This window comes from Pelophylax lessonae (genome assembly GCF_965119305.1).
Source record: "Pelophylax lessonae genome assembly, chromosome: 7".
NCBI lineage: Eukaryota > Metazoa > Chordata > Amphibia > Anura > Ranidae > Pelophylax > Pelophylax lessonae.
This window is the reverse complement of record NC_138774.1, coordinates 46785802-46811068: the sequence shown is the minus strand read 5'-3', so window position 1 is coordinate 46811068 and position 25267 is coordinate 46785802. Positions and strand designations below refer to the sequence as shown.

Here is a 25267-nt window from a genome sequence, read left to right as displayed (position 1 = left end):
TTAAGCGTTTTTAAGCTTTGAGCTACAAGCTACAAAATGCTCAAGTGTGAACAGGGCCTAAATGTTTCACTATAAGCATTATTAAAATAGCTCCTCCCAATTTATTTTTGCTTTGGTACATGTCCCCCAGGGCAGTGCCCAGACCATTATGTTCTTTGTTTGACAATCCCTTTCCGAATAGCTTAGAAAAAGGCTATTATTAATTTCTAAAATTTGACTTTCAATGAAGTTCAGATTCAGCATCTGAATTTCAGTAAAGTTTCCTGAACCAAGCCCAAGTTCTTTCGGGTCATTACTAAGCACAAAATGGAAATCTTGAAATGTAGAGGTAGGCAGAAGCTATAGGATATTTTCACTGATTGAAGGCTGCGACTGGCTTGATATATCACTGCCTACTCAGAATTGCAATGTAAAGGATGCCTGCCATCACCTAGAAGAAAGCAAGACTACCAGCAACCTTGCATTCTGCCTTCAAAACAGACCTGAAAGCCATCAAGGTCCCATTGCCATTGGAGGATGATGAATAAGCTGCAGATGACAAAATTGGATGGAGAGCACTTACTACCAGATGTGCTTTTGCAGGAGGAAGTCTACATTTTACCTATTTTTATTCACATCTTTCTAAAGCTGGAAACATTCTGTATAGGTAGCACCCTTGAGTAAATGTTTAATTTTGCATATTGAATTGAGCTCTGTATATTTTGCTATATTTTAGAAATGTATAGGGTTGATTCTTATTAATATTTTTCTCCCTAACCTTGTAGATTTGTTCACTGGAAAAACAAAGAGAGGATCCTGGAGCAAAATGGGCATTGCATTCCTTTGTCTACCTGTGATCTTGTGCGGTGAGTACATCAAACGTTCTTGTGACATATCTATGAGCATGTCTGACACAATGAAGTACCTGAAGACCAATATGGAATGTCTGACCATGCTTTAGGCTAAGTATCCATGAACACTGAGTGCACATAACTCCTTGCACTTGTATTCCCTGTGGCGAGGAAGTCAATGGTGCTCTTCAGAAATGGAAAGTCCAATTAGTGGAACCTGTTTGCCGGAACAGCTGTTAAAGTGGCAAAGTCTGTTGGTGAATGCAGACAATGTTTCTTGCAGTAAAATAATTGTTTCTCTAGAAGGTCATGTGTATTTGGCTCAATACAGCCCCTTAGCAATGTAGTAGTGTCCCTTACCATGCTCTGATACAGACACCCATTTAGCTTCTTGCCACAACTCTCTAGGTTCCTGGATTCACCCAAGAAGATATGTTCCTTTACTTCAAGAGTTCAGAGTGACCACACCTGATGAGGCAGAGGTAGCTGGCAATGGATTTGCAGTCAGGTGAGAGGCCCTCCACTTTCAAAATGGACCTCATCTGAATGAGGCTAGTGGTCTTGGTAAACAAAGAGCCACAAGAGTAGAGATGTGCTCCCAATTTATTCCGAACATAGGTTCATTCTGAATTTTGCTTGTTCGGGCATTTATCCAAATGACAAAAGTCTAGTCTGTTTGGAAAGAGCCACTACTGTATATGACAGAAAAAATATTGGAGAGAGCTCAACACTCCCCTTTCCCCATGGCCACCCAATTAGTGCTTGTCACACTGCAAGATCTCTCTCCTACCTGCTAATCTAATGGGCCTGCTTTAACTTGTTTTAGAGTAGTTTGCTCAAAATTTAAACTGTCCACGATCCCCGGCCCTATAACCCCGGTTTTATCGAACCCTAACTTTCAACCGGGATTGACAAAGACATTTTTTGCAGATACAGAACCTGAATCCAGGTCATGTATATACAACCTCCTTCATGCAGGTAAAATGCACAAGATGGAATACATTAATGACCTCTAGCCAGAAGCTCGTCTGACCCCATGGACTTACCGGCAACTTCACCACTTTCTTCACTCATTCAAACGCTCAGACTCTGTGTCAAATCCTATTACTCCCTTTGAGATACTCTGCTCTAAACTCATATCTCAAAAACACGTCATCTCCCCATTTTCTTCAGTCTTCTTTGGGCAAACAAACCTCCTGATGCAAGTAAAGCTTGTACATCTTGGACTCATGACCTACAACCTGATCTTTCCAGCAGAACCTGGGAACGTATTTCCATTCACAAAGGGTCAAAAAAGGTACCGATCCAAGAAAATGGCTTTGAGTTAATGTCCCAATGGCATCGTACACCTACTTTACTACACAAATTCAACCCATCTCTTTCAGAAAGATATTGGCGTTGTCAGCAAGAGAAGGGTACCCTATTGCACATTTGGTATAATTGCCCACATATTCAACCTTTCTAGATAGCTTCTCCCCTGCTCAATACCTGCTCCATCACAACCCAGAAACTGCTGCCTCGTATTAGAAAAATCGCTAGCAATGATTATGGTGAATGCCGCCAAAATGTGCATACCCACACACTGGGGCACTCCACATACTCCCACTTTATGTGAATGGTACAACAGGTTAAAAAGAGAGCTGATATGGAAGAACTAATTTCTAATGCAAAAGATACACCTTCCAAGTTTTCACCCACATGGGCTTGTTGGCTCCACTTTATATCAACAAACGAATACCTACAAAGAGCTGAATAACCTCCCATAACCGCAATCAACAAGATATATAAATTTTATCCGATAACACACTATTTACACTCAATTTGCCAAATTCGCGTACACGCTTGGTTTCCAATAACTTCACTAGATTTAACTACACGTAGATGGACCCAGTTGGAAACTATTGGGCGCCCCCCCCCTTTTTTTTTTTCGCTTCTGTTCTGTCCTTCCTGTTCCTATCTCCTCTGTTAACCCAGGACGCACCCAAGTCTACATAGACCCAACTCCGTTCCTCAGTCATGATAATAACTATGAGGACTTCATTGGCCTGAGTATTTTTCTATCTAGCAAACACACCCTACTTCCTAAACCCACAAATACCACAAATATCAGCCCTTGGGTCAGGGTTGAGTCTGCTAAGTGATGAGCCAGTATGACATATGCCTTGACAATAAGTCATACTCCAAAAAAAAATAACATACTGATGCATCTTTTCTTATTACCTGGTGTTAACCCTTCTGAATCAACTACAGTCAGGTCCATAAATATTGGGACAGCGACACAATTCTAATCTTTTTGGCTCTATACACCACCACAATGGATTTGAAATGAAACAAACAAGATGTGCTTTAACTGCAGATTTTCAGCTTTAATTTGAGGGTATTTACATCCAAATCAGGTGAAAGGTGTAGGAATTACAACAGTTTGTATATGTGCCTCCCACTTTCTAAGGGACCAAAAGTAATGGGACAATTGGCAGCTCAGCTGTTCCATGGCCAGGTGTGTGTTATTCCCTCATTATTTTCTTCACCAGGGAAAGAATTCTTCGGTCATCCACCACAGTTGTTTTCCGTGGTCTTCCGGGTCTTTTGGTGTAGCTGAGCTCACCGGTGCATTCTTTCTTTTTAAGGATGTTCCAAACAGTTGATTTGGCCACACCTAATGTTTTTGCTATCTCTCTGATGGGTTTGTTTTGTTTTTTTCAGCCTAATGATGGCTTGCATCACTAATAGTGACAGCTCTTTGGATCTCATATTGAGAGTTGACAGCAACAGATTCCAAATGCAAATAGCACACTTGAAATGAACTCTGGACCTTTTATCTGTTCCTTGTAAATAGAATAATGAGGGAATAACACACACCTGGCCATGGAACAGCTGAGCAGCCAATTGTCCCATTACTTTTGGTCCCTTAAAAAGTGTGAGGCACATATACAAACTGTTGTAATTCCTACACCTTTCACCTGATTTGGATGTGAATACCCTCAAATTAAAGCTGAAAATCTGCAGTTAAAGCACATCTTGTTTAATTTCAAATCCATTGCAGTGGTGTATAGAGCCAAAAAGATTAGAATTGTGTCGATGTCCCAATATTTATGGACCTGACTGTATGTACTGCTTTAGAAGACTTAATGTTTATTTCGTATTGATACACAGATGTATTTTCAAAGACATGATACCTACTACCTGTGTATTAAAATTCTGCATAAGTTATATTTATCTAAGTACCATTTCTAATGGTAAATGTAACATTCTTAAGTTCATTTATTGTACTAATGTAATTTATTCCTTCTTTTTTTCTCCAATAAAAGTCTGTTTGAAAACATACATAGTATCTGTAAACAAATGTCATCCAACCTGTGTCTCCAAATACACAGACAGTTCCAAATGTAGACTCCTTGATTGAAAAAGGATAGCTTTGTAATAACATGTATAAATCTTTTTCCCCACATGTAAATTGTATACAACGCCATCCAGCTTCCAACTCAGACATCATAAAAGAGAGGGACAAACGATTCAGAAGATCATTGTGCAACACATGTTTATTAAAAAAACTAAAAACAAATATAAAAAAAAATGTACTTACATAATTATGTGTTCTTTCTTAGTACCAATATGACAGCATTAGGCTTCATGTACACTTAAACTACTTTGACCGCTGGAAAACTCATAGTGCGGCAAAATCTTGCTGCGATTTTACCACAATTTTGCATGTTTTGTGGCCGACGGTCAAAATGCTCCTATTCTAAACGTGATTTGAAACGCGATTCTTCCACATTCAGGAGAGGGAGGTTGAACCTCCCCTAACCACAGCAGCTCCCAAACAATCCTGAAAGCCTATGTGTACATGTACACATAGGCTTTTTGGATCTGCAAGGGTTCCTCTAATGTACCTTTATAAAATGTCTTGTAACACCATGTTCATCATAACCCTTTTTAATATTATAAATATGCTTGCCAATCCTTATAAATAATTTTCAAGTTGTGCAACATAGATACTGAAGACCACATGGACACTCCAGCAGGTAGATCACATGTGTGGTGGCACATGAAAAAGGTTTATTAATTTTATAAACCTTTTCAGTTATATTGGACTTCAATAGCTCTCTGTTCTAGAGGTGGCTTCCTAATGTTTTTTAAGCACTGCACATGATTGCTGGTTTAGTGTTTATTTTACTTTGCTGGGTAGAAGTATCCTGCTGCTATGTATTTATTAGACTTTATAAGCATAAGGGCAATTAATATTGATGATTGATGTATTTAAGGATAAACAAAAAGATAACAAATCCCAGGAACTTTTAAACAATTGAGGCATGTAATGGATAAGCAACTTAGGAAGTCGTTGGATCTGGTGTCATTAGAGAAATATTTAAAGGAAGGGGTCACATCCCGATGTTTAAGGTGGGATTTACCCTCAATGATGGTTGAATAAACACAGCATTATATTTGTCACTAGTCCGTGTCTCTTTTGGGAGATGAATGCTGTGGTTAGGGTGAGGTAAAAAATCTGGAGCTTGTAAGCATTGAATATAGTGCTGCTGTCCCATGGCCAGCAAGACAGCAAAGTTGCCCAGGAGAGGTCCATGCGCTGGGTGTCTTTGCTGTCCACAACAGCAAAGACACTGTCATTGCCAGAAGACAGCAAACGCATTCTAAAGGTTTACCTGGGAGTGCATTTATAACTCTTGTGAACTTTGCGGCATTTGCCATAGCCCAGTTTTATTATTTGTCTCTAAGCTGCTTACCATTTCTTTCCATTTTTGTTGGATTTGTTAATCTGCACACCCCTGCTGTAATCTTTATAAATCTGTGAGGGGTGCTCAGTGGGGAAGGGGCAGAACTGTTTTTTAAAGACTTAACATTGACAATATTCTCTACATTCATTAGATGACCATGTGCTCAGTTACTATCACACTGGCTTGTACTACCCTGGGGAAGACCGGTATCACTTTGAGACAGTCGGGTATGTGGATGATCAGCAGATTGACATGTACAGCAGTGAAAGTCGCATGAACATTCCAAAGTCAGTATGGATGGAGAAGAACGAGGACAATCTTTACTGGGAGAAGCAGACATCTATGCGCAGAGGATGGGAGAAAGTTTTTAGAGACAACTTAATGATCCTGGCCAGTCGGTTCAACTACACGAGAAGTAATTCAGCATCCAATACCCTGCTTTTATGATTAAACCTTTCGCCTTTTAAAGCTTCGACACTTCCTTATACCACCTGCCTATTTTAGTGTTTTGTATATTTTTTGTAAAACAAGGTTTAGTTATATTTTTTGGGGAATAATAGTTTTTGTAAGAGAGTCATTTTTAAATTCAGCCTTAAAGGTTATCTAAACCCAGAACAACAAAAAAAAAAGTAATATATTGCAGCTTTAGATGTGGTGATTGCATGAGTTTTTTTTTTCTTTCAGACTTTTTCACTTTATTTTCAACTTGTAATCCTTCTTTCTTTGCATGGTTACGCTCACTCTACTGAAGTAGAGTGAGCGCAACCATGCAAAGAAAGAAGAACCATGCAAAGAATCTATTGAGGTAGCTATCACCCATGCTACTTTCCTGATTTGGACGACAAATATTTTATTCTATGGGTAAAAGGCAAAAATAGTTTACAAAAGGTATCATGGATGGCAAATAGGAATACTTCTGCAAGATCACCAGGTGTATTCTGTACTTGCTGAAAATGTTTTTCTGTACTTGAAAAATTAAAGCTAATGCAGGCACCAAATTTATTGAGCTGCAATAAATCACACTTTTGTTCTCCATTAACTACTTTCTTATCACCACCAAACCTTAACCACCAACAGCACCAAAAGTTTTGGTGATAAAACAACACTGCTATCCTTGCATTGAATATTGGGTGCAAAATCCAACTACTTGAGAGATTTCTTTTTTTTTTACATAGACCTCTTTACACTGTTCTGTGAAAAAAGAGACATTTTATTGTTACTCAATAATATAAACCATGCTTAGTTATACTTTGAAGGTAATTTCTCACGCCAAACATTTACAAACTGGCTTGCATACCAGTTATATATGTGTAATCAACATTGACAGTGCAGCTTTTACGTTTTAGGAGTAACCTGATTTTAAAGTATTGTCTGCACACATTCTGGGATGGGTATTGTTGTATTCTTCCTTTAATTAAAACTGGTAAATTCTCAGTCTGCAATGTTATGACACATAGCCTTATTTTTTTATATTCTCTACAGGCTCCCACACTCTCCAGCTCAGCTATGGCTGTGCATTGAATGATAATTACTTGACTGGATACTATCGGTATGGCTTTGATGGGAAAGACTTCTTGATATTTGATCAAAACACCTTGCTGTGGACTCCCGGCATGCAGAAGGCAGAGATCAGCGCTCAGAGATGGAACAGTGACAGTGACATCGGTATGGGTGTGAAATTCTACCTTACTGAACACTGCGTAAGCGCTCTCGAGAAGTACATTGGCTATGGGAGAGAAGAGCTGGAGAAAAGAGGTGAGAATAAAATCTGTAATTTCCCAAGACTCTCTATAATTTGAAAGTGAATCCCCATTGGATCCCAAAGTTTTGAGGGGTTTACGTTTTATTTGCTGTTACAAAAGAAGAATGGAATTTTCCGAAGTTAGTTTATTTCTATGTGTTTTTTAACGTGTACATTAACACAGGGGCTTGCAATTTTTTTCTTTTGCATCTGACATGTGCTATAAGAGTTTTTCATAGGAATGCCAGCGTATGTCAGTACATCATAGTGCATGGCAAAAGCACACCTTAAAGACACACCGCAAAGCAAAAGCATAAGTGTGAATCCAGTCTAAATGGGACAGCTGTTTACGGTTTTACTAATTCTAGTTAAAACGGTAGTAAACTTTTAGCAAAAAAAAAAAATTCCTCCTGCAAGGTTATATCATAATGTGCTAGTATGCATTGTGTACGTTTTGGAGATATTCTTTTTACCTACAGGTAAGCAGTATTATAGCTGTATTATAAGCTAACTAGTAGGTACAAGTGTCCAAGCTGTGTTTACTACCACTTTAAAGCTGAACTCAAGAAAAGCAGCTACATGCTCAGTTAAACTACATATATGAGAACATTTTTTTCCTTTCAAATTATAAAGAATCGGAAAGCTAGAAGCCCTGTCAGATTTTTTTTTTGCTTGACTTTTCATAACTTCTTGTGTAATAAAACCATTGTCACTTTCTCACAAAACCTGAAGGAACATCTTTCTATCAGGGAGAAAAAATGACTAATCAAGCGCCTTGGACTCCAAGGCTAATTAACAAGGGGATAAAGAATTGCAGATACTCTGCATAAGGATAAATGGAGATGACAATCAGCGCAGGGCCTTAACCTTCCTAGCGGTATTCCCGAGTGTGGCTCGGGGTTAAATTTCAGTGCCAAAAGCGGTAACCCCGAGCCACACTCGGGGTACCGCTAGGAAGATCGATGGATCCTGGTAGAGGGGTTACTTACCTTGTCACCGGGATCCAGCGATGTATCTCGGCGGTGTGTGGCGGCAGATCTTACTCCCGATCCTCTCCGTGCCCCGGCTTCCGTCTCCTGTGATGTGACGTTCGCAGGGGGGTGGAACCGGCGGTAAATTCAAATGTAAAACACACTGAAACAATGCAAGATAAAATAAATTCACATTAGTTTGCCCCCCCCCCCCCAGTACCCTTTCCTGCAGTTTTACTGTACGCGCGCGCGTGTGTATATATATATATATATACTTTAACTTATTTATAGTTTTTTTATTATATTATAATTCATGATTTTGTGTTTCAAACTTTATCATACCCGAGATGATAGACGAGATAAAGAAGAACGCACAGTAAAAAATAAAAAAAATAAAAATGTAAATAACGGAATTTTTGTAAAATCTTACCTGTAAAATTCCTTTCTCTGAGTCCTCCGACAGTCGCCGCCTCTTCATATTCGTCACATATGGGGTATTAGACTTTGCTCCGAAGGAGTAGCTAGGCAACAGAATATGTTAACAATAAAGCTTTTAACATATCCCACCCTCAAGGGGTGGTCCCCTCAGTCAATACCCTCCTACTTCCTGCAACCATATCTCAGTTTTAGTGGAATAGCAGTAGAGTATACAACCAAACCCCAAAAGAGGGGCGGGGGCGGCGACTGTCGGAGGACTCAGAGAAAGGAATTTTACAGGTAAGATTTTACAAAAATTCCGTTTTCTCCTCCGACAGTCGCCGCCTCTTCATATTCGTCACATATGGGGACGTCCCAAAGCAGTGCAAACATGAGGGGTGGGAAACGCATCCGCGCCGAAAAGGCAACGCAGTCTCCGCATCAAAGAAAGGAACCTTACCAAAGGAAGGAAACCAGCTGGGCAACAGCAAAAAACAAGTGCTCAACAGGAGCAACAACCCAGGAGAAGACAAAAAACCAGGGGATACAAAAAAACTATCCAAACAGCCAGGAGTCCCCAACAAGGGACCCTATGGAACAGCCGCACTAAGAACCTTGCGGCCAAAGGAAGCATCCGCCGATGCCTGAACATCTACTTTGTAGAATTTTGTGAAAGTGTGCACGGTCGACCAGGTCGCCGCCTTACACACCTGGGCTACAGAAGCCCCATGACGACAGGCCCAAGACGTACTCAAAGATCTAGTAGAGTGCGCCTTCACAGGGACAGGAGGAGCCTTACCCTGCAAAGCATAGGCCTGTTCAATGGTCTGCCTGATCCATTTGGCGATGGTAGAGGCCGAAGCCGCCATGCCCTTCCGAGGACCCTCTGGAAGAACAAACAAGGAGTCAGTCTTACGAAAAGACTCAGTCGATTTAAGGTAAACCCTTATCGCCCGAACAACATCCAGAGAATGCAATCTCACCTCCTTCGGATGTTTAGGCTTCGCACACAGCGAAGGCAAGACAATATCCTCATTAAGATGGAATTCCGAAACTCGTTTCGGAAGAAAAGAAGGATTAGGTCGCAAGACCACCTTATCCAAATGAATAACCAGGTACGGAGACTTGCAGGACAAAGCCGCCAGCTCCGACACTCTGCGAGCCGAAGTGATCGCCACCAAAAAGGCGACCTTTTTGGACAACATAGACAACGAGATCTCCCTGATCTGTTCAAAAGGAGCACGTTGTGTAACACAGATAGAACGAGATTCAAGTCCCAAGGGGGCAAAGGATCCCTCCTAGGAGGAACCAGATGCCGCACACCCTGAATAAAAGTGCCAACCAAGGAGTTGGAAGCCACGGGACGTTGAAACAGAACGGCCAGCGCAGACACCTGACCCTTTATCGTAGCCAGCGCCAAACGCTGATCAACACCCGTCTGAAGAAAAGACAGCACACGGGAAACCGAGTACGTGCGGGGTGAAAACCCCCTGGACTCACACCAGGCAAAATAGGTCTTCCAAGTACGGTAATAAACCTTCCCCGAGGAAGACTTCCTAGCGTTGATCAAAGTATGAACGACCTCTGGAGAGAGACCCTTCTCCTTCAGGACCTCTGTCTCAACAGCCAGGCCGTCAAAGCCAGCGACTGTAAAGCAGGATGGTAAATCGGTCCCTGAGACAGTAGATCGTCTCGAAGAGGTAGACGCCAAGGGGCGTCGACCGCCAGATTCACGAGGTCTGCGTACCAGGACCGGCGAGGCCAGTCCGGTGCCACAAGAATCACCGTGCTGCGTTCCGAGAGTAACCTGCGAAGGAACCTGGACAGCAACTGAATCGGTGGGAACGCGTACATCAGCCTGTACTGATGCCACGGGGCCACTAACGCGTCTGACGCGTCTGCCCGAGGGTCGCGCGTCCTTGCCACGAACCTTCTCACCTTGTTGTTGAGACGAGACGCGAACAGGTCCACATCTGGAAGACCCCACTTCGCGCACAACATCTGGAAGACAGCCGGGTGAAGAGACCATTCCCCTTGATCCAGGGTCTGGCGACTCAGATAGTCCGCCTGCCAGTTCTCCACCCCCGGAATGTGAACTGCCGTTATCGCCGGGACATGAGTCTCGGCCCAAGACAGAATGTCGGCCACTTCTCGAGCCGCCCGGGCACTCCTGGTGCCCCCTTGGTGGTTGATGTAGGCCACCGCCGTGGCATTGTCCGTCTGCACCCGAACCGGGCAGCCCTGCAGCCGGTCCGTCCAGCGATGAAGACAGAGATTTATCGCACGTAATTCCAGAATGTTGATCGGAAGGGAAGACTCTCCCTCCGACCAAGTTCCCTGGGCAGACAGAACGCCCAGAACACCACCCCAGCCCGACAGGCTGGCATCCGTGGTGATCACCGTCCACGAGATAGGACGAAACGACTTGCCCCCGGACACCATCGGGGACTGGAGCCACCACAGAAGGTTTCTTCTGGTGCGATGACTCAACGAGATCTGAAGATCCAGAGATTGAGGTCGCCCATCCCACTTGGACAGGATCTCCGCTTGGAGACCCCGCGTGTGGAACTGGGCGAAGGGAATCGCCTCGAAGGCCGAGACCATCAATCCCAGACATCTCATGCACGTCCTTAAAGACGAGTGCGGAACGTCCCTGAGGGACCTGACTTCCTCCTGAAGAGTTCTGAGTTTGTCTTCCGGCAGGAAGACCTTTGCTTGTACCGAGTCCAGAATCATTCCCAGGTAGGGAAGATGAACCGACGGACTCAGCGTCGACTTTGGAAAATTTATCGTCCAACCAAACTCCTGTAGAGTTTGCATCGTGACAGACAGGTCCTCCTCCAGACCCTGGCTGGTCGCAGACCGAACCAGGATGTCGTCTAGATACCCCAGGACAGAAATGCCCTGGGCCCTCAACAATGCCAGAACCGGTGCAAGCACCTTGGTGAAGACCCGCGGAGCCGAGGCGAGACCAAAAGGTAACGCCACGAACTGGTAGTGATCCTCCGCAATGGCGAATCGAAGGTACCTCTGGTGACCTTCGAAAATGGGGATGTGAAGGTACGCATCCTTCAAATCGATGGAGGCCATGAATTCCCCCAGAACCAGGGCAGCCACCACCGACCGCAGGGATTCCATGCGGAACTTGCGAACCCGCACAGAGCGGTTCAGAGCCTTCAAGTCCAGAATTGGACGAACCTTGCCCTCCTTCCTGGGCATGGTGAACAGATTGGAATAAAACCCCCGAAATCTGTCCCGATGAGGCACCGGAACCACCACTCCCTGAGCCCTCAGGTCCCGCACCGCCAGGTGCAGGTCCCGCAAACGCTCTGGAGACAGTTGAAGATTTGAGGGAAAAAAATCTGCTCTCCGGCCGAGAGAGAAACTCGATCTTGTAACCAGATCGAACGATTTCCTGAACCCATCTGTCCCGCACACGGGCCAACCAGGGCTGAAGAAAACCGAGCAAGCGCCCCCCCACCCCAAAACTGGGTGAGGGCGCCCCTTCAGGCCGCACTGTTATGGGCTGCAGATCCGGATTGGCCGGACTTCTGTTTACCAGACCAGGGCTTCTTCTGAGAGCCTTGACCTTTGAACGGCTTGCCCTTGTAGTGCGGCCGAAAGGCACGAAAGGACCCCTGAGGGGGCCGAAAATTAGCATGCTTCTTCCCAGAAGCCCCCTTAGCTTTGGGGAAATGGGGCAAGAGAGTGCTCTTACCCCCGGTGATCCCCTTAATCAACACATCCAGGGACTCCCCAAAAAGGCGAGACCCATCATAAGGTAGATTGGCTAAGGTCTTACGTGAAGACTGGTCCACCGACCAACATTTTAACCAAATCAGGCGGCGAGACAACACCGCCACACTGTGCACACGTGCAGCCAACGGAACCAGGTCCAGGTCCGCATCACACAGATACATGACACCCTGGTGGATTTGATCCACCATATCCAGGGTCGCTGGTGAGGCCGAATCGGCCACTAGGACGCGCCTAAGCATCTGCGTCCAACTTGCGATCGCCTGGGCCGCCATGAGAGAAGCAAACAGAGCCTTAAGCATAGAACCCGTAACAGAATAAGTATGACGGGTAAGAGACTCCAGTCTCCTATCCGTGGCGTCACGGAACACCGGGGAATCCTCTGCAGGAATCGCAGTGGCTTTGTTTAAAACCGCAATTGCGTGATCCACTGGGGGTGGCACACACCACCTTTCATCAGTGGAAGGTGAAAAAGGATAACGCAGCTTGAATCTACTTGGTACAGCAAAAGGTTTGCGTAGATTGCGCCATTGTTCCTTAACAGCGCGCTGAAAATCATCATTGCAGGGAAAAACCTGCGGCGTCCTGCGTTTTCTCTGCGTCCCATAAGCCGCCAAGGCGGCGGGGGGACACACCTCATCCTGCAAACGCAGCGTTTGCTTTATGGAAGCAATCAACTCATCCATGATTGCAAGCTCTTCAGGCGAGCCAGGGGGAGAATTATCAACCCCCTCAACATCAGCCTCCACCTCAGACCCTCTTAGATCAAGAGAGGAGCGGGACCCCGATAAGGAGGCCCCTGCCATAACAGCCCTATCACCCTCACCCTCAGAATCAGAGGAAAGAGCAACTCTGGGCCTTTTAGTAGATTGAGCAGCCACCAGCATCTGCACCTTAGCAGCAAGGCCAGCCCCAATAGTGGCCAAATCCCCCCCTGGGGGGGGGAGACAGCGGTCCCCTGGCTTTCCACCAAGGCTGTAGGAAATTTTCCCTCCTGAGAGTCCATTGCCCCTGTAATGCCAGACAACAAAGGGTTAACTGCCCCTTTTAAGCAAGCGCGGCAAGCGCAGCCCACCGCACCACACTCAGCACAATAAGACCCCCACAGGGAATATGCAAACTGAACACAGGCAATGGATAGCAAGAACAGAAGGGTAAAACCTGAGGAGACCCTCGCCGCTGCTGCTGCCTCGATCGGTGTTCCAGGAAAGAGGAAGTGATGCTGCCAGGGCGCTCTATGTAAGCCTATGGAGGCTACAAGAAAATGGCCGCCATGCATGTAAAACATGTGGCCGGAGCGGGAGTAGGCAAAATGGCGCCGTTTGGCACCGAAAAACGCCGCTCCACAGTGCAGTAAAAAACACACATTACATTCCAGTATCAGAATACATGTCAGATCGCCGCAGCGATCGCTGTACAGTGCCCAAACATGCCAAAAAACATGCCCCACAGCACACAGCTTCACACACTGATCAGCCTGACACAGACAGTGTCACACATCTCCCCCCCCCCCCTTGCAGCCCACAGCATGCAGCCGAGAGATAGGGAGACAAGCAGTGTGATTAAAGGCAGGTTACACAGTCCCAGACTGACACCCCCCCAGACAGACAGGTCCCCACATAAATACACTTACCTCACATGGCGTGGGGAACCCGCACAGGCGAACAAGCCGCTGCACATGAGGCAGGGAGAGTCGCATTCAAGACGCACAAAATGGGGGTTAAGAAACCGCACAGCGTCCAGTGAGGTAGCCACCTCACCAATCATCCCTGCACCGAACAGGGATGGGTCGTTCACTGTGCCAGGAGCGTTACCTGGCTGAACGCTCGAAGGCAGACTGGGAAGCCACTGACCCACGACCTGCGATCAGGGGGATCAGCCCGAGACCCAGTCTGCATGATCCTCTTCGTCCGAAGAACTAACTAATGCTGACAAAAATAACAGCTAAGTAAAGGTAGAGAGAAAACTCAAACAAAATTTTAAAAAGAAGAAAGAGTCTGGGGCAGAAAGCCCCAGCACAGAAAAAGCCAGCCACTCCTGACAAGCTAGACATTAAAACTGAGATATGGTTGCAGGAAGTAGGAGGGTATTGACTGAGGGGACCACCCCTTGAGGGTGGGATATGTTAAAAGCTTTATTGTTAACATATTCTGTTGCCTAGCTACTCCTTCGGAGCAAAGTCTAATACCCCATATGTGACGAATATGAAGAGGCGGCGACTGTCGGAGGACGCAAGAGAAAGTTGGTTTGGGCTACTCATTCTTAAGAATTACATGCAAAATAATGGTACCAGCACCTAAAATCCGAAAGAATCATACCGCCAGGGAGGTTAATATTCTCCTGAATGATAATTCTATTATCTCTGATGTATGATCGGACACAATGTTCTGTTTTCAAAGTAAAAATATTGTAATATTTGCCAGAAAAATAAAAAGATTGGAAAGTGACACCTACAATAAAAGGTGTGAGGTATATATAAATATATATATATAATGAAAATGTGTTAATAAACCCAATGTTCAAAAAAGTGCTGGTGCAAATTTATAAATGTGTGGGGAAAAAGTGCAATGCAGGATGTCAGTAATTATGTGTCAACCTCCAGAAAAATGCTGATCTATCTACCTGGAAAATTTGTAAAACAAAAAATGTTGAAACCAAATACTTATTAAGAAAGTGCACCGTGCAGTGTGTGTGTGTGTATAGAGACTGAAAAATGTGTGCCTTGAATGCAATTATAAAAAGTGCAATACAATCTATTAAATAAATAATAAATTAAATGGAATTGTGATAATAATCCCAACTATAGTGCAAATGCCAATTCAAGTGCAATCGTAAAAACAAGAATTGACCAGCTTCCTGGAACTATTACCGTATATAAAGTGCATAAAAAATAAATAAATAATAAAAAATAAATAATGTAAAAAATCTAATTTCATAACCACATATTATGGAGATAATAGAATTATCATTCAAGGGAATATTAAGGTCCTGCGCTGATTGTCATCTCCATTTATCTTTCTATCAGCCCAGTTAATTCTGATATTCTGGATCAAATCCTTTTACACTCTATCCAAAACTACAAAAAAAAAAAAAATAGCTTGAAACACATGTTAAGTAATATAGCCTGGTCTAGCACAGTCCCTAGCCTGTGATTAGGCAATCAAGGAGCAGCAGGATACTAATTAAGGTCATCCCTGTGCTTTCTCATCCTGTAAGCATGTTCACTGTGTTCGACTGCCAGTTCCATGTAAAGCATTGAAGACCCAGTAACCTTATTCCTCATTGTTAGTAATTGGCAGATGTATGTGAAGATCAACACATTTAGCTTGCTTTAGTTAATGGAAGGCAGAATTTTGCCAACAAATGTGCTTTATGAATGCAATATCTGAACTGGTGAACGATTGGTTCACATGCAGTGAATGCTACGTTTAGAACTTTATAAATATCCCTCTTTTTATTTTACTTTCAGTTGTACCAGAGGTAATGGTTAAAGGTCAGAGAATGTATGGAATACTAAGACTTCATTGCCTGGTGTACGGGTTTCACCCCCGACCTGTGGATGTGAAGTGGGTGAGGAATGGGGAGGATGATGTTCCTTCAGATGAAATGAGTCCAATTCTCCCCCATCCTGATGGCACCTATCAGATCAGAGTCAGTGTGGAAGTGCCAACCAAGGAGGGAGACACTTACTCCTGTCATGTGGAGCACAGCAGTCTGGAGAATGTTCTCACTAAGAAATGGGGTGAGTGTATTTAGTTTATTAAAGAATACTTGTCATGCAACTTAGCTAACTTACAAAGTTTTTTCTGAAAAGACCACAACAAATATCAGGCAGTGACTAAAGCCTGGGATAGTTTTTTTTGGGTAGAAGCTACAAGTTATGTTCCTGTTTTCTTTTCTCCAGTCTTTGTAATTCTGCAAAAAAAAACACCTCCTTGGTAATTGGATTTCCAGAACGCTATGTGTTAGCCAGCTGTACACAGGAGAAAGGGGGAACAGGGAGAAATCTGAGCTTGTGGTATTGAGTTCTGTAAATAGACTTTTTCAGTAAGGTAGATAAGTATAGACAATTAAACGTGAAGAGGAGCCTAAGGCTCCATCTATTGACTGAAAATGAGAATACAAAACACTGATATTCAATATTTCAATATTCAATACTTTTTGTAAGTCCTGGTTATAATAAATTGTAAAATAATAATATAAAATGAGAAATTGCTGGAAATGAATATATTTGAGTGTTGCTAGTGTGTTGCAATTGTTCACTGTCCATGTTTGCACTCATATTAACATACAGTAATTACAGAATTTTCCATGAATGGTTCCTCCCTATCTACTGATACCTTTTACCACTGAGGGTGGCTGCTCAGTAATTCACTGTCTTCAGCTTGTTGAACATTCATAGTACAACTGAGCTGTGTAAAGCCTAAAGCCCCGTACACACGATAAGAAATTTGGCCGGGAAATTTCGTCCGACGACTGATCTGCCGATTTTCGGCTTGTTAGTATGGTGCTTCCGACAACTAACTCCGACTTTTCGGCCGAAAAAAATTCTGGTATGCAGGCTATATAATTTTTGTCGTCCGTCAACACACGTCCGATTTTCGTATCATTAGTACAGATTTTGACGGGGGAAAAATCTTATGAGCAAGACTAGGCATGCTCAGAGATGAAAAAACACATAGAAAGCAATCCAACACATGACATCACTTCTAAAATAGAATTATGTCATACGGGAAAATGTGTGTGCAGTCTAGAGCACATTCCAACCAACAGACACACACTCTGGACAAAAGACGGACGACCCTTCGGCGGAAATTCGTTGCGTGTGTACGAGGCTTAAGGCTGGCCTTAGACAGTTCTCTTTTTCTTTTTCCAATCAGCCAGCAGGTTGATAAAAAACAAAAAATGAATGGATTCCCCTATTCACAAATGCAAGGTGGGTGGAGGAATCCTCCCTGCCAGGACCCTTCCACTGTCAGAAGGCACTGAGTAGTGGCTGCTGCCAATTGGCTGCAAGCCACTGATTAATAAAAGTTATGCAACCGTCCCATTCGACAGAAGTTGAGCATTAGAACAGCCATCGATGGACTGAAATTCAGTTTGTTCCTGCTTAAACAGGCACATTTGGATCCATCTATGGGCAGCCCACAGTAAAGCCAGCCATAGATGATGCAAGTTTTGCTTGATTCCCTCCCAGATAGCTTGATTCCCTCCAATGGAGTTATTATGTTCCCCCTGGTGGGGCATGGGGAGCCATCCCTGCTGGGAGAACACCGTGATTATTGCTAGCGGCTATAGCCGATTGGGTATAATCACCCTGCTCATAGATGTTTTGAATGTCGGTCAGTCCTTGCTCAACTGGACGAGAATCGAACCATCTATGGCCAGCTTTAGTCCCTATACAAATGCCCACTTTTATGTGTCGCAACAGTCTATTTCAGCACTGCTTAGGGCTCAGGCATCATCCAGCTCTCCCATAAGGGCTCAGACACAAAGCAACTTTTTTATACCGTAAAGCCTCATACTCAGGAGCAGAATGTCGGTAAACATTTGCGGTACAGAAAAAACCCGGCGACATTCTGCCCATGTGTATGTCTGTCTGACCGACAGAAGCCGGCTTTTGTCGGACATGCATGCTGGAAAACCAGCGCCCAACAGACTCCTGATCAGTGCTCTCAGGCAATGGCAGTGCGCGCTGATCTGAGTATTTTGGTGGGGTGGCTGTCCCCCGGTCAGAACACAACAGTTCAGTGGGGGAGATCACTGGACTAACTTTGCATGGTTAGTACAACCCGCTGGTTTGCACGAAAAAAAAAAACTGTAGTGTGTACAAGGCTATTGTGTTTATGCATCATACAACTCACAGATAAGGCCTTAGATATTATTTATTTATCAAATAAGGGCTCACACACCTATTTGCTCTTAGGTAAAGTCTTGGACTTTTTTTTGCAGGTATCAGATAAGGGCTGATACATCATGCATCTCTCAGATGAGGAGTTTGACATTGAGTGGGTTTTAGATAAGGATTTGTGCATTACATAGCTCTCAGTTATGAGCTCAAACATCATGAAGCTTTCAAATATGGGCTCAGACATCATGCAAGTCTCTGATAAAGGTTCAGACAACAGAGGGGAGTACAGATTATCAACAGGCTTCAGTTTCCTCTTGTTTTTAAAGAAGACTTTCAGTCAGTGGACAGTCCTCCTCTTGAAAATTTGGAACTTCTCCAAACTTCTGCGTATTCCAAAGTTCAATATAAAACAGTGCCTCACAGTATCATGTAACAAACTATAACCTTATACATACAACATGTCTTTATTTCTGGAAAACACTCTCAAATAACAAAACGTGTCCATAAATATTAACAAAAGTTCTTAAATTATAAAGTAAATATCCGTCACTAATTTCTTGCCATGCCACTGTATTTTGTGACGTTACTGAAAATTATCTTCCACATTATATTGTGCAAATCCCTTTACCAACATTCCAATAAACCTCAAATCACAGGGGAAGAGTATTGGAATGTTGGTGAAGGGATTTTCACAATATAATGGTGGAAGATAAGAATAAAAAACACAAGTGGCAAGAAATTAGTGATGGACATTTACTTTATAAATGAAGAATTTTGTACCAATATTACTAATGGACAAGTTTTATTTTTTGAGAGGGTTTTTCAAAAACAGAGACATAATGGGGCTTAATTACAAAGAAATTAAACTAGAGTATGTTCCCTAGGAAGGCCACAGTGGGATAGAACCTACATAATATAGGTAGGGGGCTCAAGCCCCTGTATATCCACCCAGAGGTGACCATTGACAAAACATAGGCACTATAAAAGGGATAGGGAGACAGGGGGTCCCCCCCAGAAAAGAGTCAACTAAGGGCACCAATTGGATGGATTTCAAAAGATAATAACTTTATTAAGGCACATATGCCAATGAAAAAAAAATGTGTGAATAGGTGTGGCACAGCAAAAGTAAAACAATTTAAAAACAAAGCAGCATTCAATGGAGGGACATCAACCCGGGTTGAATGCAAAGGCTGGTGGTGATGGAACAGGTAGTAATCATGGATGGAGATCTGTGAAGGCTAAGGAATGAAATTGCACAGTCCCAATGCCAGCAGTCAATAATTAGTTGAGGGATTGGAAGATATAAGGCAGATGCAGTCTCACATAATAGAAGTCACCACATGGGGTGAGTAATTTATGGATGTGTGGGGTCCCATGTAGGGAGAAACTGAATCTGGTGATAACAAATGGATGATGGACTGGAGGCAAACAGATGGAATTTGATAAATTCAGGGGGTTCCAGATAGACCATTCACTGTATCAGTAGACATCAATAAGTCAATCACATGTCTCTAGTTACCGTCCTTCAGACATAAATCCGGATTTAGAAGTGATCCCGGGATGTGTGAACCTTGGTGACAATCTAGCAGTGCATTCTGCCATTGGCGTTCCTCGTGGCTCGCTCTCCCTCCGTGTGCTTCTCTGTAGCAGGGGCAGGCATGCCGATTGCGGCCTGACGTCACGCCAGACGTGGGAACGGAGTAACTGCAGGTGTGGTTACCATTTCACATTGATAACATGTAATGCAGTCTTTTGGCCACAAGATGTCCTCACTCAAGGAGAAAAATAAACAGATTTAGTAATCCCACATACGTCAATCTTTTCTCCAACGGAGTATGTGTCAAAAAAGAAGACTATTCATCTCCATGGGAAATTGAGCAGTGAAGCCCAAATTGACCAATACTTATAACTAAAGTTAAAAGTTAAAAATGTATACAGGATAAAAAACAGGTTTTGCTGATGATGATGCATACATACATTTATCTATAGTCTCCTATTGATATAGCACAGTCAGAATGAAGTATAATAACCCTCCTATGTTCAAGATATTAAAGAACTTCACATAAGTGTATATCCACAGGTATAGAAAACCTCTCCCATGTACTGTCCATTTCTTTCTACCTTCAAATTAGTACCCTTATATACTGGAGATGGATTAAATAATATTTGTTGTAAATGGGCATATATACATAGACACTTTAAGTCAAGTCATCATCCAGAGTATATAAGTAATGAAGGCAAGAGAAGGGAAGGAAATATAATACTAGGCTCCCATAGCCCTACAAAAAATCATCATCACCTGATCTCATCCAATGGACTGGCAACCACTGTGACCATCGGGCATCATACGGCTGCAGTTACTCCGCTCCCCCGCCTCCCACATCCGGCGCCTAAATAAAGTTATTATCTTTTGAAATCCATCCAATTGGTGCCCTTAGTTGACTCTTTTCTGGAGGGGACCCCCTGTCTCCCTATCCCTGTTATAGTGCTTAGTTACAAAGAGACCGCAAAATTAGTCACAGTTCTTTAGAGAAACCAATCAGCTTCCAGGTTTTATTGCTAAAGCTTAAAGGGGTTGTAAAGTCAGAAGTTTTTTTTTTTATCTTAATGCATTCTATGCATTAAGATATGGAGGGCGAGCGGAGCGGCGATCATGACCGCACCGTGTCCTAGCAACACGATGACATGACTCTTTACCCAGGTGATCAGCTGTGTTCAATCACAGCCGGTCACATGTAAATGAGGAAGTGCCGGTATTCGGTTCTCCTCGGCTCACACTGTCAGTGTGTGAGGCGAGGAGAGCCGATCAGCGGCTCCTCCTCATAGGGGACACAGGGAAATGTAATCAGGGCACTGATTACACAAGAGTGAAATAAAATGCCATAACTGCCCGCCATCAGTGCCCACAATCAGTGCCCGCCATCAGTGCCCACAATCAGTGCCCATAGTGCTGCCAGTCAGTGCCCATCAGTGTCTGCTCATCTAGGCACTGATGGGCACTGACTGGCAGCACTATGGACACTGAGTGTGGGCACTGATGTGGCTGCCCATCAGTGTCCATCAGTGCCGCCTCTCAGTGCCCATCAGTGCCACCTCTCAGTGCCCATCAGTGCCACCCGTCAGTGTCCATCAGTTCCACCTATCAGTGCTCATCAGTGGCGCCTATCAGTGCCACCTATCAGTGCTCATCAGTGCGGCATATTAGTACCTCCTCATCAGTGCCACCTCATCAGTGCCCATAAGTGCCACCTCATCAGTGCCCATCAGTGCAGCCTATCAGTGCCCATCTGTGCCGCCTCATCAGCGCACATCAGTGAAGGAGAACAATTTATTAATTTTCAAAATTTACTCACAGAAAATAAGAAAAACTTTTTTTTTTCAAAATTTTCTGTCTTTTTTTTTTGTAAGAAATAAAAAAACCCAGAGGTGATTAAATACCACCAAAAGAAAGCTCTATTTGTGTGAAAAAAAATGATAAAAATTTCATATGGGTACAATGTAGCATGACTGCGCAATTGTCATTCAAAGCGTGAGAGCGCTGAAAGCTGAAAATTGGCCTGGGCAGGAAGCGGGTGAAAGTGCCCTGTAGGCAAGTGGTTAAACAAGCTGAGGTTAGAAGCTAATTGGTTTCTCTGCAATATTGTGACTAATTTCACCCTCTCTAGCTTTAGTAAATAAACCCCACTGTATGTATAAAATGTTATTGTTTGTTACATTATACAGCACAGCACTGTCTTCTATATATGTTTGGTTGGCACATGTGGGACCACAGCAGTATCGGCGCATATAAGTATATGCATATATACAGTATTTTTTTTAGTGCTCTAATTAATTGCACACAATTTGCTTATATTTTTTATCATTTCATTGGAAATTTTCACAGTTCCTAACACTGCAGTGATTGCACTTAGGTTTTGCTTGTTGAACTTTTGTGTATTCTATGTTATGCTTATCACAGTTTTTATTTTCTACTCATGTTTTTTTTTTTTTTTCCTTTTTTACATGGCACGCTCATTATTACTTACATTCCTGCATACTTTAAAAACTGCAGAACCAAAGCATGTTAAAATCTCATACATTGCAATTGCCTGCGCCTTGGCTGGTGTTCTGCTCCTGTCGGTGTCAGTTTTTGCACTTCTCAAGAAAAAGCAAGGTAAGTTGGTGCATGATAAATATTTTATTTTGATTCAAAGCATTCTTCAGGCATTCAGAAGCTTGGTCAAATTTGTAAAAATCTTGTGTGTGAAGAACACCTGCTAGGTAATTCTAGTGCAATTCACAGTTCAGAGAAATTCACAAACCAGTATTCTCTGGCTGACGTCATATAAATAAATGACTTTGGGAACATACACTGTATGTTTGAGCTTATTTATACTTTAGACCAGGGATATCAAATTAAATTTAATTGTGGGCTGCATCAGTATTATGGTTGCGCTCAAAGGACCGGTTTTATCTGTAAGAATGATGTCGAAAGTCCTGACCCTCCCTTACATAACAGTGCACACCCCCTTACCTTGTGCTGCTGCGGGGAAAAAGCTAGGGGAAGATTTGGGAAGCAGAAAATGCAGGGTCTGGAGGATGACCAGAGGAGGGCTGGAGTCTGCTGAATGCTGAGACCAGGGGAGGCAGAGACAAAGGCACAGGATCTGTAGGAGGAGTTCTGCCCTCCTCTCTGCTGCTGACTGCTGAGATGGGAGGGCAGAGATTAGCCTCTTCACCGCTGCATAAGGGGGGGTACCGTAGCTGCAGAAGAAGTTCGAAGGACACATGAAATTACCTGAAAGGCCGGATTCAGGCCCCAGGGCTGTGTGTTTGACACATGTGCTTTAGACTTAACATATGCTGAACATTTATTTTCAGATTACAAAGGTTTTGTATTTGCACGAATGACAAACCTTAAAGTAAAAGTAAAGTCTATTTTTTTTCCCCAAAAAAAAAAAAAAAATCAAACATCATATACTTACCAGCTCTGTGCAGTTCGTTTTGCACAGAGCAGCCCAGATCCTCCTCTTCTCTGGTTCCTTTTCAAATCTCTTGGCCCCTCCCTCCCTTTGAGTGACCCCACAGCAAGCAGCTAGCTATGGGGGCACCTGAGCCGAGGCACAGCTCTGTGTATCCATTCAGACACGGAGCTGCGGTTCGGCCCTGCCCCCTCTCTCTCCTCATTGGCTAACTGACTTTTATTGATAGCAGTGGGAGCCAATGATGCTGCTGCTGTTTCTTAACCAATGAGTAGGGGAGTCCTAGGCAGCTGAGACAGTCGTGGACATCGATGGATCTAGATGGGGCTCGGGTAAGCATTAGGGGGGGCTGCTGCACACAGAAAGTTTTTTTATCTTATTCTAATTCTAATCTTATTCTAAAGAATAGAATGTATTAAAGTGTAAGTCCAGGCAAAAATCTAATTAACGCTAAACCTGCTCTGTGCCACATTCTAAACCTAAGCTATCTAACCCTGTAAAGCAGAAATCACTGTACTTACCTTTTCCGGTCCAGTCCCACGCTGTGCTGTCAGCAGCAGCTTCAGCATTGAGGCGGGTACAGGAGAGGCAGCTGAAAATTAAAGCCCCATAGTAACTCTATGGGTGAAGTCACTTCCCATTCATTTCACAGCTGTTGACTGTCCTCTCCTGCACAGAGCTTCCGTCACTGGAGATTGGACCAGATTGGGTGCAGAAAAGGTAAGTACGGTGATTTTTGCTTTACAGGGTTAGATAGATTTGGGTTAGAATGTGGCACAGAGTAGGTTTAGCGTTAGTTAGGTTTTGCCTGGACTTATCCTTTAAGATAAAAAACCTTCTGACTTTACAACCCCTTTAACATTCACAACAGATAGAAATCAAACACACTTGGATGTCAGATACCCGAGCTAGCCATACATAATCAGCTATCCTGGCACAGATAGAAAGGGCTGCAAGGGCTGGGACAGTGTTAAAAATGGGGGATTTTAACTACCCAGACGTTGACTGGAGTAATGGCACTGCTGGAACAGTTAAAGGGCAAATAATTATAAACCTCTTACAAGACAATTTTATGGTGCAGTTTATTGAGGCCCCCACTAGAAATGATGCTCTGTTGGACCTGGTAATCTCAAACCATGCAGAGCTTATTAATAAAGTTCATATAAAAGAACCTCTGGGTAGTAGTGACCATAATATGATTTCATTTAATGTTAGCTGTAAGCAAAAAACGCATACAGGAAATACAAAAACACTTAACTTTAAGAGAAAAAATTTTCCAAGGATGAGGGCTGCTCTCCAGGATTTGGAATGGCAGAGAATATTGGCATCAATGAGCACAGAACAGCAGTAGAACTGGGGGAATCCATAGCGGAGAAGGATTTGGGTGTTCTGGTAGATTATAAGCTTAATAATAGCATGCAATGCCAAGCTGCTGTTTCCAAAGCAAGCCAAGTCCTTTCTTGTATTAGGAGAGGCATGGACTCCAGAGAGAGAGAGAGAGAGAGAGAGAGAGAGAGAGAGAGAGAGATAATTTTGCCCCTGTACAAATCATTAGTAAGACCTCATCTGGAATATGCAGTTCAGTTTTGGGCACCAGTTCTTAAAAAAGGATAATCGGGGAACTGGAGAAAGTGCAGAGAAGGGCAACCAAACTGATAAGAGGGATGGAGGAGCTCAGCTATGAGAAAAGATTAGAGGAACTGAATTCATTGTCTCTTGAGAAGAGGAGATTAAGGGGGATATGATCAACATGTCAAAAGTTTTATGTATATATTTTTCTCATTTTACTTCACCAACTTAGACTATTGTGTTCTGATCCATCACATAAAATTCAGATTAACAAAACATTGAACTTAAGGCTGTAATGTAATAAATAGGTGAAAAGTCAAGGGGGTGAATATAAGATCAGCTATATAAGATGAGATGAGTGAAATATATAATATATAGCTATATACAGTAAGAGGAGAAGAAGTTAATAGAGTGTGATCTGTGTTCCATTAGCTTCAT

At 43.3% G+C, this 25267-nt stretch overlaps 1 protein-coding gene across 1 annotated transcript; it reads left to right on the top strand.

The window, feature by feature from the left end:
• Positions 1–1322: 1322 nt before the first annotated feature.
• Positions 1323–23669, top strand: LOC309560453 (major histocompatibility complex class I-related gene protein-like; the record flags this gene model as incomplete). The annotated part of the gene is made up of 6 exons (XM_082264087.1): positions 1323–1338; positions 5715–5978; positions 7046–7318; positions 15918–16190; positions 22351–22452; positions 23665–23669. The coding sequence occupies 6 exons, from the start codon at positions 1323–1325 to the stop codon at positions 23667–23669; spliced, it is 933 nt and encodes a 310-aa protein (XP_082120213.1).
• Positions 23670–25267: the final 1598 nt, after the last annotated feature.